This window comes from Hyperolius riggenbachi, chromosome 2 (genome assembly GCF_040937935.1).
Source record: "Hyperolius riggenbachi isolate aHypRig1 chromosome 2, aHypRig1.pri, whole genome shotgun sequence".
In the NCBI taxonomy this organism is placed as follows: Eukaryota; Metazoa; Chordata; class Amphibia; order Anura; family Hyperoliidae; genus Hyperolius; species Hyperolius riggenbachi.
The window spans coordinates 283,679,101-283,692,774 of NC_090647.1; the positions used below are offsets into that span (position 1 = coordinate 283,679,101).

The 13,674-nt window shown below is 41.8% G+C and overlaps 1 protein-coding gene across 2 annotated transcripts in view; it reads left to right on the top strand.

Moving 5' to 3' along the window:
- SYNC (syncoilin, intermediate filament protein) overlaps window positions 1-13,674 on the top strand; it is an 81,883-nt gene that overhangs the window by 18,323 nt on the left and 49,886 nt on the right. Inside the window, exon 3 of one of the 2 annotated variants that reach the window (XM_068268860.1) lies at window positions 7,315-7,468. In XM_068268860.1, coding sequence (XP_068124961.1) covers window positions 7,315-7,468 — 154 coding nt within the window. The remainder of the gene's footprint in view (window positions 1-7,314; window positions 7,469-13,674) is intronic. The other variant, XM_068268862.1, reaches the window with a different exon arrangement.

The window sequence follows — 13,674 nt, forward strand, 5'->3', positions numbered from 1 at the left end:
TATGACTGGTCTCCAGTCCCCTGTCTTCTTTCTTACTAGAAAAATGGGAGAGTAGACTCCCTGATATTGCTGTTTCGAAGGAACTGCTTCCACGGCCCTCTGTTCCACTAAAGTTTTCACATACTGGAAAAGGAATATTCTTTTTTGTTCTGACTTTGGCATCTTTGTTGGGATGAAGATTCTGTGAGGCAATTGCGTCTTGAACTTCCACGAGTGACCCTTGGTTATAGTTTTCAAGTCCATTTGTCTTGAACGTTGTCCACCCATATCGGACGAAATAGAGCTAACCTCGCCCCCACCTGACCGACATGAGTGGACAACGCCTCAAAAGGACCTTTGTTGTGGCTGAGAGGCAGTGGAAGCTGCCTTGACTGACTTTGCCAAAGTAGACTGTGAGCTCTTCCAATTTTTTCGGTACTGGCGTCCTGGCCGATAGGCTCTAGCATCCCTGAAATTGCTTGATTGCTGCGTCCTCTGAGTGAAGTTTTGTTTTCTGACCTTTCGATCTTGAGGCAACATGCCTGACTTTCCTCCTGTTTTTTTGCGAATAGCTGCATCCATCTTCTCACCGAATAATAGTTTGCCATCATAGGGTATTTTTACCCAATTCTGTTTGGAAGAAATATCTGCTGACCAATGCTTCAGCCAGAGGGATCTTCTTGCGGTAACAGAAGTAAGAATTGACCTAGATGCTAGTCTAACCGTATCAATGGCGGCTTCACTAATAAAGTCCGCCGTAATTCGTAAATCATCTAGGGCCGAGATAATCTGATCAGGATCCACTTTAGCTTTTATAGCGTCTTCAATATTAGCCGTCCAACACTTAACGGCTCTAGCAACGGATGTTAGTGCTATAGCAGGCTTTGCTGAACCACCTGCAAGAAGATATAGCTTTTTTAAATCTGAGTCAATTCTTCTATCAAGGGGATCTTTAAAAGACACAGGATCATCCATGGGTAAGGTAACATGTTTTATTAAATCCGACAGTGAAGAGTCCACAAGAGGAGCGTTGTTTAAAGATTTCGTGTCTTCCTCCGGAAGAGGGTACATTTTTGATAACTTGTTATTGAGACTTTGTTTCTTCTCTGTCTTTTCCCATTCTTCAAACATCAAACTCTTAATTTCAGGCATCATGGGAAAAGATGGGCCCACTTTTTGCAAATGAGGGTAATATTTGCCCACTGTAACTGCTGTATCTTCAGACTCTTCCCATGAGATAAACCCGATGGGGTAAAAAACAAAAATAAGAACCCAGGACAGCTATATAGAAAAAACCTATCCTGAGGGAGGACAGGAAAAAAAAAAGATTAAAGGGGGACACACGCTAAGACAGCTATATAGTTAATCTGTCCTATGGGGTAAGGGGGGCGGGGCTTACCCCAATTAGTATGATGCCATGATGGCACCTGGAAAATGGTTTACCCCTCTCACCCCAGCAGTCCTCTTGACCCTCCTCTTTGGCTGTCACTACAAGACCATCACCACCAAAACCTCCAGGCACAGGAACACCTTCTTCCCCCAAGCAGTCTTTCTCCTGAACAGAGAACCAGTAACAAAAAAAAGTTCCCCTGGGGGGTACTCACCTCAGGAGGGGGAAGCCTCAGGTTCCCAATGAGGCTTCCCCCTCCCCTGTAGCTGCAGGCAGTCCAGCGCTGGCTCCCCCGAAGTGTCCCGGAATCCTCCCTCTAAAGCCTGACAAGCTCTGATTTATTTACCTTTCCTGGCTCCAGCGGGGCTGCTGTGGCGGCTCTCTGCACGGAGACAAAAATAGCCATTCTCTGTCGGGTCCGCTGTACTACGCAGGCACAGAAGACTTGCGCCTGCACAGTAGAGCGGCCTGACAGTGATCGGCTATTTCCGTCTATCTCTGAGTGGAGAGCTGATACTGCACCTGCGCTGGAGCCGGGAAGGCAAATATTTACATCCCCGCTGTTCGGGGACGGATCAATAGGATCCAGAGGCTTCCCCCATCCGAGGTGCAGGGCCGGATTTGTAGTTTTTAACGCCCAAGGCCACCCCCTGACCAAAACCATCTTTAGCTGCCCCAAGCACAGCAGGGATTAGATTGTAAGCTCTACTGAGGACAATTAGTGACGTGATTGCAGCGATTAGCAGGTGACAGCAGAACTGTGAAGGCAGAAGTGTCAGAAGTTGGAGAGCAGCGTGAAGCGTATCAGAAGGAAGGAAGGCAATGGTGGCATAGGTGATTTGCTTAAGCACTTGCTTATACAGTGACAGCCTGAGACCTCAACCCCCCCCCCCCCCCCCCCCAATCCCAGAACGAGTTTGCTTTTCCCAAAATCAAGCTTGCTTATCTCTGGTAGTGGGCAGTGCACTTCAAGGAAAAAAAAATAATTTAATACCATTTACCATATTTTGATTCTAAATTATGTACAGCACACTGCACACAATTATCACCCCACTGCCGCCCCTTGCTTTCCTGGTGCCCTAGGCCACTGCCTATGTGGCCTTGCCTGAAATCCGGCCATGCCGAGGTAAGTACACCCCAGGGGAGGTTTTTCTTGTTACAGGTTTTCTTTAAGCCCTTCCCCAGTGTAACATCCAGGACTTCACCTCCAGCATCTGTGGAGTGCTAGCGTACTGCACCTATGTCTTACAACTGGATGTGTCCTTATGTAGTCTTTCATCATGTGCAGTGTCATATGTTGTCATGTCACATGTTATTTGCACTGTTAATTGCATGTGTACAGCAAATAATTCTGGGTGTGGCATCTGTTGCACGCAGCAAAATAAATTTGATGCTGATATGTCAGCATCCATATTTTCCTCAATCTTTAACCTTTTGCTGGCCATTTTTGCTGAAAATTTTTACGTGCGCTGTGGCACTGCGTTATTTTGTGCTTCCCTTTGCCTAATGCAGAGTGGTGTAGTTGGTGCTTCATATTTACCTGATCTGGACAGAATATCGGCTCTACTATTAGCTTAGTATAGCCAGCTGACACAGCCCTGCCCCAAGTTACCAGTTGGGGTCACTACTGGATTGCCACTTAAACATTATAGCCACCATGCTATTGCCAACACTGTCCCATCATACCATGGAAAGAGCAGGGCTGAGCAAGACCATTTTACAACCTAATATCGTTTTACACCAGTATGATTTAACTAAGCCACTAAAAGATTAAGTAAGAAATGTTATAATTCAATGTATGTTATTACTCTTTGCACAGTGGTAGATCTGCCTAGGAGAACACTGCTGTTAAAAATACCCTTCCCTTTCCTACTGGCAGTCATTTCTAATGCCACAGCTTAAGAAATGCTGTAGACCAACAGATAGCCCCCAGTGAACTCCTGTCAAAGTGATTCTGAATTTGTTCTTGTTGAAAAGGCATTTTATTGCTAAGATGTGAAAATACCACCCAGGAGTAAAAATGTGAATTGGATCAGGTCCATTGTGTTTTGCGAGACACAGATTGGCGTTATGTGTATGCTATAATGCATGGTTCCAGTGAAAAACTAGCCTCAGGGCCAAACTATATTTCTCTCTCTCTCTCTCTCTCTCTCTCTCTCTCTCTCTCTCTCTCTCTCTCTCTCTCTCTCTCTCTCTCTCTCTCTCTCTATATATATATATATATATATATATATATATATATATAATAAAGGTCTGGAAGCACTACATTTCTCATGATTTATCCTTCCGTATTGTTTTCTCACTTTATTTGTATAAAATACCTTCAATGCTAGGGAAAAAAATACTGCATATAAAAGGTAACAAAAAAATCACATTTAGCTAGTCATCGACAGCTTATGTACCGCAATGTTTTTGCTTCTTATGAGCTGAAGTTCTACCAAAATGAGAAACTAGGAAACACGTCAAAATAACTTTTTAGTGCTTTAGCATACACTTATAGATTATGTGACTTAACAATTGATTCCTTTCTGTAAGGAGCAGATTTCTACCACACATAAAGGGGTTGTCGGTAAAGTAAATCCATGCGGGAAAACACCGCTGCCGGTATATTAGACTTCTGGCTGCTCATTCATAAAATGTATCCAGTTGCGGTAGCAGTGCGGAGATTCCCCGAACTAGGCTGTTGGTAGGCAGGCGGTAGGCTTGCGGAAGCACAGTAAGCTGCCGAGTACATTTCTCTGTGTTCCGCTCTACTGCAGCTGCCTGGGAGGTCTGTGTCTCCATTCACTTAACATTGTTATCGCCACATCAGAGGGAGCGGTATTTCCCGTCCTCATGCCGCTTGCGGTAATCTTTATGAATTAACATTTTGTTACATTTTTTACGATAATCACTGCACAAGGCGGTGATTTATCACTCTGCTCGGTAATGTCAGCTTTTCATGCAGAAAGAGCCTTTATGAATGCCGAATTTGCTAAGTGTTCGGTAAAGTGAGCTGTTTTAAGCATTTCCGCATGCGGAAATGCTTTATGAATAATAGCCAATGCGAAGACATAACAACAAAAGTTGTTTAGGTGATGCCTTTAATGACTAACTGTACAAGATTTCTTTGCAAGGTTTCGAAACTTTGTTTCTTTTTCAGGCATGTTTCAGAACTGGATCCGAACCACACAGTTTCGAAAGCTTGCAAAGAAATCTTGTACAGTTAGTCATTAACCATTTAATGGCAAGCATACGTATTAAAACGTCATGCTTTAGCCTATTAACGGCAACATGACGTTTTAATACGTCACGCGTTCCCGCCGCCGCTCTGCACGTGTCCGCGCCGCTACCACCGCCATTACCGTCGGGTTTCCGTGCTATGTGATTGGGGAAGAGGACCAAGCGGTCCTCTACCCAATCGCAGTGCCTGGAGTGAATGGACGTAACCGCGAACGGCGGCTACGTCCATTCAAAAAAAACAGGAAATTTTTACAGGTTTATTAAAGTGTAAAAAAAAAAAAGTGATCACTTCCTATTATGGAAAGTGTTCACTAGCGCCATCTTGTGGCCAAAAAGTATATTACACACACACGCACATACATAATATGAACATACACAGTATTAATAAATTAATACATTACACTTCCAACCCCCCCCTCAAAAAAAAAACCCTTGTAAAAAAAAAATCAGCTTCAAATAAATAAATAAATAGTTGCCTTAGGGACTCAGCTTTTTTCAATCTATATTTTATGTTGGAAAATTTATTTTACTTTATTACATAGGGGCTTGTAATTATGGCCAGAACAACAAAAAAACCCCCAGAAAAATAACGCCTATATTTCAAAATAATATATTGTCGCCATACATTGTGATAGGGACATAATTTAAACGGTTTAATAATCAGGACAACTGGGCAAATAAAATGAGTTGAGTTTTATCCACTGGGGAATGTTTAATTTTAAAACTATAATGGCTGAAATCTGAGAAATAATGATTTTTTTCCATTATTTTTGTATTTTTCCCATTAAAACGCATTTAGAATAAAAAAATTCTTAGCAAAATGTACTACCCACAGAAAGCTTAATTGGTGGCGAAAAAAACGAGGTATAGATCATTTTCTTGTGAGAAGTTGTAATAAAGTTATTAGGGAATAAAAGGGAGGAGCACTGACAGGTGAAAATTGCTCTGGTCCGTTAGGGTAAAAACCCTTGGGGGTGAACTGGTTAAAGGCATCACCTATACAACTTTTGTTGTTATGTCTTTGGACTCTCTCCACGACGCATACTGGACCACACGCAACTTACCACACAATGCACATTGATTTTCGATATTGAGAATCATTTGAACCACATTGTTGCACTGTTCAATGCAGTGCAGCGCTATGGGCTGTCAATCTACTAGATTGACAGCCCACAATTGAACTAGATCTTCCATCCTGTCCAATCCATACTTTCAATTGATTGCTGGTCAACATCGATTGATCAGACATTTCAGGAGATTTGATTCCTAGCAGATCGATCGCATCTGCCAGAAATCGAACTGGAAAATCGATAAGTGTATGGGCACCTTAGGGGTCATCAAATAAAACAGACACACTACTGGGGTGCAACCGTATATATCCAAAACATTTAGAATTGAGAAAATGCAAAACCTCTGTTAAATACACAAATAATCGCAAAAAAAAGGAAGTGTATACAGGCGCGCCACAGCCTATTCAGAAGATTCTTCTTGATAGTGAACAAAACAGAATGTAGCTGCCAGAGGTTCCAATCACCACAGATTGTATACAAGATATCCAATATAAGCTAAGCACACCAACTCTTTAAAATGACAAAATCTTCACTCTGTCCTCCAACCAGAATTCCACACTATCCCTTAGAGCTCTTATATACATGCCTGCAGTTACCTGCTATGGAACAATTTCAAGAGTGACCATCACCACAGTTAAGGAGTAATACTCGTAAGACTCTATTAATGGCAGTAAACAAAATGAAATCCTATTTACCTTGCAGTCCAAAGTCAAAGAGAAATGTCAAGTTACATTGCAAATCCCTGAACAAAGGACCTGTATGACATAAAATTGAATCAACACAATTAAAATTGCAGTGCTGAATCATGCCTACTCTCCAACCCATTCATGTGATGATATGCATGACCGCTGCATATATTTGTGGCAGCGGTCACTCTTGAGTTTGTTCTGCATCGGGTGACTGCAGGCATATAAGAGCTCTATAGGAGATCATGGTATTCTTACTATAGGACAAAGTGAGGATTTTGTCATTTAAAGGGTTGATGCATAAGGGTGTTATTGGATATCTTAATATACAAATATGCCATTTTTTCAATCTTAAAATAGTTTTGTTGTTCACTACTTTATATTTGAAAATATAATAATAATAATAATAATAATAATAATAATAATGAAAGATTCAGCATTTCCTCTTACTGACGTGTATTTCCTTTGCACATGTGAAGAACAGGTTTTTCTCCAGCAGTGCCCCCAGGCTACTCCTCTGTATTTATAGGACAGCATCAATGTCATGTTCATAGATCTAAGGCATTATCCTTTAGTCCTCAGCTTGCTCCCTTCTTGCCCTTTGGCAGGAGAACTGGGGCACAGCTCAAGTAACACAGGAAGAGTCCAGGTCTCACCTCCTCATATTGCACTTCCAATAAGGTGCCAGTAAATAGTACTCAAAACACAAATCCATTGCCAAATCTATTTCTAGTATAACAGCAACAAGTCTACTCATTTGCAGATCTGTTTTATCTATGGCTATTCAGGCATTATAGAAACATTATATTTTAGCAGAATCTTGCCATCTAGGAAGTTTCAAAATACATAAAAATCTATGAAAACAATGTTCAGTCTGACTGATGTACAGTAGAACTTAGAGGCAGGCATTGGTTGATGTTCTATAATCTTGCTGGACAGTACCTCATATCTCTCACTCTCTGTCCAGGAACAGCTGCAGGAACTGGCTGACAGAAGGCGGGAGATCAAAATTTCAGTCCAGCTGCAACAACAACGGAACAAAGACCTGGAGGAGATGCGCAAAAGTCTTGCGCAGGAACTTGCAGCCTACAAGTATGTTCTATCGAACCAACAACTAATAGGTGAAATTTTACCACAATAACGGTCATGAAAGTATTGTCCTTCACTGAAATGTAGAGGAAAGTGATAATCAAATGACCCCATCCAGAATGAAAGCAGCACCTTCTCCAAGAGTGACAGCCTATATGATTATTATTATTGATTTATAAAGCGCCAACATATTCCGTGGCGCTGTACAATGTAAGAAACAAACATGGGGTACATAATAATACAGACAATGGTGTAAACCAATATACAAGATACAGTGGAGGAAATAATTATTTGACCCCTCACAATGAAATGAAAAGTCTCAGAACAGTATGATTTCAATGGTAGGTTTATTTTAACAGTGGCAGATAGCACATCAAAAGGAAAATCGAAAAAATAACCTTAAATAAAAGATAGCAACTGATTTGCATTTCATTGAGTGAAATAAGTTTTTGAACCCCTACCAACCATTAAGAGTTCTGGCTCCCACAGAGTGGTTAGACACTTCTACTCAATTAGTCACCCTCATTAAGGACACCTGTCTTAACTAGTCACCTGTATAAAAGACACCTGTCCACAGAATCAATCAATCGAGCAGACTCCAAACTCTCCAACATGGGAAAGACCAAAGAGCTTTCCAAGGATGTCAGAGACAAAATTTTAGACCTGCACAAGGCTGGAATGGGCTACAAAACCATTAGCAAGAAGCTGGGAGAGAAGGTGACAACTGTTGGTGCGATTGTTAGAAAATGGAAGGAGCACAAAATGACCATCAATCGACCTCGCTCTGGGGCTCCACGCAAGATCGCACCTCGTGGGGTGTCAATGGTTCTGAGCAAGGTGAAAAAGCATCCTAGAACTACACGGGAGGAGTTAGTGAATGACCTCAAATTAGCAGGGACCACAGTCACCAAGAAAACCATTGGAAACACATTACACCGCAATGGATTAAAATCCTGCAGGGCTCGCAAGGTCCCCCTGCTCAAGAAGGCACATGTGCAGGCCCGTCTGAAGTTTGCCAATGAACACCTGAATGATTCTGTGAGAAGGACTGGGAGAAGGTGCTGTGGTCTGATGAGACCAAAATAGAGCTCTTTGGCATTAACTCAACTCGCTGTGTTTGGAGGAAGAAAAATGCTGCCTATGACCCCCAAAACACCGTCCCCACCGTCAAGCATGGGGGTGGAAACATTTTGCTTTGGGGATGTTTTTCTGCTAAGGGCACAGGACAACTTAATCGCATTAACGGGAAAATGGACGGAGCCATGTATCGTGAAATCCTGAACGACAACCTCCTTCCCTCTGCCAGGAAACTGAAAATGGGTCGTGGATGGGTGTTCCAGCACGACAATGACCCAAAACATACAGCAAAGGCAACAAAGGAGTGGCTCAAGAAGAAGCACATTAAGGTCATGGAGTGGCCTAGTCAGTCTCCGGACCTTAATCCAATAGAAAACCTATGGAGGGAGCTCAAGCTCAGAGTTGCACAGAGACAGCCTCGAAACCTTAGGGATTTAGAGATGATCTGCAAAGAGGAGTGGACCAACATTCCTCCTAAAATGTGTGCAAACTTGGTCATCAAATACAAGAAACGTTTGACCTCTGTGCTTGCAAACAAGGGTTTTTCCACTAAGTATTAAGTCTTTTATTGTTAGAGGGTTCAAAAACTTATTTCACTCAATGAAATGCAAATCAGTTGCTATCTTTTATTTAAGGTTATTTTTTCGATTTTCCTTTTGATGTGCTATCTGCCACTGTTAAAATAAACCTACCAATGAAATAATACTGTTCTGAGACTTTTCATTTCTTTGTCATTGGACAAACTTACAAAATCAGTGAGGGGTCAAATAATTATTTCCTCCACTGTACATAATTAGTGACAAAATACAAGAATGATACAAAATACAGAATTGGTAATGACAGTGATAAAAGTAACATGATGAATAAAATGTATAATGATTTCCAAGACACAAAAGTGGGAGAGAGCCCTGCCCTTACCAGCTTACAATCTAAAGGGAATGGGGGGAAACAAGAGGAGGGGTGGTATACAACAAATATATAGAGGCAGTGTGTTTTAGGATACCTAGTAGGAGTGCAATTTGGTCTTAGGACAAAGGGAAGTGGCCTAAGGTAGCGCATATGCTTGTCGGAACAAATTAGTTTTTAGAGAGCGTATAAAGGTAACAAAGGTTGGAGAGTGACGGATGTGTTGTGGGAGGGCATTCCAGAGGAGGGGTGAAGCGCGTGCAAAATCTTGTAGATGTGAATGTGAGGAGGTAATTCTAGAGGAGGACAACAGAAGATCATGTGCAGATCTGAGATTGTGATTGGGTATGTATCTGGAAATTAGTGAGGATATGTACCGGGGAGAGAGATTGTGGAGAGCTTTGTAGGTTAGGGTTAGGAGTTTGAACTGGATCCTGTGGTAAATAGTATAGTAATAGCCTATAGTAAACATGAACATACAGGGAGTGCAGAATTATTAGGCAAATGAGTATTTTGACCACATCATCCTCTTTATGGATGTTGTCTTACTCCAAGCTGTGTAGGCTCGAAAGCCTACTACCAATTAAGCATATTAGGTGATGTGCATCTCTGTAATGAGAAGGGGTGTGGTCTAATGACATCAACACCCTATATCAGGTGTGCATAATTATTAGGCAACTTCCTTTCCTTTGGCAAAATGGTTTAAAAGAAGGACTTGACAGGATCAGATAAGTCAAAAATAGTGAGATATCTTGCAAAGGGATGCAGCACTCTTAAAATTGCAAAGCTTCTGAAGCGTGATCATCGAACAATCAAGCGTTTCATGCAAAATAGTCAACAGGGTCGCAAGAAGCATGTGGAAAAACCAAGCTGCAAAATAACTGCCCATGAACTGAGAAAAGTCAAGTGTGCAGCTGCCAAAATGCCACTTTCCACCAGTTTGCCATATTTCAGAGCTGCAACATCACTGAAGTGCCCAAAAGCACAAGGTGTGCAATACTCAGAGACATGGCCAAGGTAAGAAAGGCTGAAAGACGACCACCACTGAACAAGACACACAAGCTGAAACATCAAGACTGGGCCAAGAAATATCTCAAGATATTTTTCTAACGTTTTATGGACTGATCGAATGAGAGTGAGTCTTGATGGGCCAGATGGATGGGCCCGTGGCTGGATTGGTAAAGGGCAGAGAGCTCCAGTCCGACTCAGACGCCAGCAAGGTGGAGGTGGAGTACTGGTTTGGGCTGGTATCATCAAAGATGAGCTTGTAGGGCCTTTTCGGGTTGAGGATGGAGTCAAGCTCAACTCCCAGTCCTACTGCCAGTTTCTGGAAGACACATTCTTCAAGCAGTGGTACAGAAAGAAGTCTGCATCCTTCAAGAAAAACATGATTTTCATGCAGGACAATGCTCCATCACACGCGTCCAAGTACTCCACAGCGTGGCTGGCAAGAAAGTGTATAAAAGAAGAAAAACTAATGACATGGGGTATCATTCATAAAGAGGCTGTCGGTAATGCGGGAAAACACCGTTCTTCTCCGCAACCAGTAATTAAGACTTCTGGGTGGTCATTCATAAAGAAGTTGCCTGTTGCGGTAGAAGTGCGGAGGTTTTCTGGAGGAAGCTGGCGGTAGCGTTGCGGAAGACATGCGGAAACATAAAAGCTGCCCGATTCCCTCCGTGCGCTCCTCTGCCTGATGCTGCTTGGGAGGTCCGTCCCATTCATTTATATGTAATCCGCCCGCCTATCGCTACTGTCGAGCAAGCGGTATTTTCCTTCCGGATGGATGTGTTTGTTACTTTTTCTAGATTAATCTAGAAAAACTCCGCACAAGGCGGAAATGTATCGCTCTGCACGGGAATGTCATTTTTTCATGCGGAAAGAGCCTTTATGAATGCTGACTTTGCCGAGTGGTCGGTAAAGTCAGCTGTTTTTAGCATTTCCGCATGCGGAAATGCTTTATGAATGATACCCCTGGCCTCCTTGTTCACCTGATCTGAATCCCATTGAGGACCTGTGGTCCATCATAAAATGTGAGATTTACAAGGAGGGAAAACAGTACACCTCTCTGAACAGTGTCTGGGAGGCTGTTGTTGCTGCTGCACGCAATGTTGATGGTGAACAGATCAAAATACTGACAGAATCCATGGATGGCAGGCTTTTGAGTGTCCTTGCAAAGAAAGGTGGCTATATTGGTCACTGATTTGTTTTTGTATGTCAGAAATGTATATTTGTGAATGTTGAGATGTTATATTGGTTTCACTGGTAAAAATCAATATTTGAAATGGGTATATATTTGTTTTTTGTTAAGTTGCCTAATAATTATGCACAGTAATAGTCACCTGCACACACAGATATCCCCCTAAAATAGCTAAAACTAAAAACAAACTAAAAACTACTTTCAAAAATATTCAGCTTTAATATTAGAGTTTTTTTGGGTTCATTGAGAACATAGTTGTTGTTCAATAATAAAATTATTCCTTTAAAAATACCACTTGCCTAATAATTCTGCACTCCCTGTACATTTTTAACATCTGATTTCAAAATTAAATAATTTTACTTTTTTTTTTCAATCACACTAATCCTAAAATGAGAACGCAGAAGATGCCATTGTCGATGTACTATAAAAAATGCCACTTGATTGGTTGTTAAGTATTTAAAGTGCTTGTGTGCTGAACTGCACTTTGCTTTGCTCCAGCTCTTCTACAGTGTATACTGCATGTGTATATGACACAGTAGCACTACAGCAGCCATCTGATCCATCATTCTTCAGTTAGTCCTCTTCAATCCTCTCTCTTTTAAAGGGAACCTAAATCGAGAGGGATATGGAGGCTGCCATATGTATTTCCTTTTAAGCAGTAATAGTTGCCTGGCAGCCCTGCTGTTCCTCTGCCACTAATACATTTAGTCATAGACCCTGAACAAGCATGCAGCAGATCAGGTGTTGACATTATTGTCTGATCTGAAAAGATTAGCTGCATGCTGGTTTCTGGTGTTATTCAGACACTACTGCAGCAAAATAGATCAGCAAGGCTTCCAGGCAACTGGTATTGTTTAAAAGGAAATAAACATGGCAGCCTCAGTGCCTCCATATACCTCTTAGGGCCAGTGCACATCAAAAAGTGATAGCACAATCGCAAACGCTCATCACTTTTTTTTTTTTTTGAAAATATGTTTTTATTGAAAATTTTTCATAAACATACATAACAGGTATTTCTCTCATAGTTACATATAATTTGCATATACAGTATAGGGATGAGACTACCGGTGCAATTCTTACCAAAAATGGTCAGGAGATAAGGTTAGCCTATATATATCCCAATGAGCATTAGTATGAGAGAGGGAAAAGAAGGGGGGGGGGTGGGTCAAGGGAGAGGGCATAGGTGGGGGAGAGGGATGTGGGAGGGGGGGGGGGTGAGGGGGTGAATGAGGAAGGAGGGGGTAGAACAGCAGGAGGTAGAGGTAGGTAGGTTAGAAAACATGAGGGATGGCATTACCCAGTAGGAAAAACCTTAAAGATGATGTCATTTCACACAGATATTGTATGATCTGATTCTATACAATCACTTACTCCTAATTTTGAGTGAAAAGTGAAAAAAAAAAAAAAAAAAAGCTCCTATTATTAAGAAAGCATAGCGTGTGTACCTCCTTACCGGGATTTACTATAGATATCAGGGGAGCGTTAGGCCTTTTCTAGCTATCCAATTTTGTCTACTGTAGGAAGGTTTTGGCCTTATCAGATTCTCTGTAGTCTATCCAGATGGCCCATCTGTTAACAAATTTTCCCTGGTGTCCTTGTGCTGTCAGACATAAATCATCCAGTCTCATTAATTCGTTCAAATGGGTAAATAGATCCATTACAGAGGGGACTTCGGGGGAGCGCCATTTTCTAGCAATTAGGGTTCTAGCCGCGGTGAGGATGAATCTAAAAATTGAGCCCTTGATGGAAGCGAATGACCCAGGAATAGCTGAGAGCAAAGCAATTGCAGGAGACGGGGGGATAGGTGTTAGATATATTTCTTTATGTAGTTCAAAAACTTTGGTCCAAAAGACCTGTAGTTTATCGCACTCCCACCAAACATGTATGTATGTTCCTTTATGGGTCTTACACCTCCAGCATTGAACAGGGGTTGCGGGCTGAAAAGTGTTCAATCTGACTGGATCCCTATACCATCTCGAAAAGATTCTGTAGTTCCTCTCCTGATGTTTAATGGATATTGAGAGTTTATGGGAGAGTATGAATACTTTTTCCCAA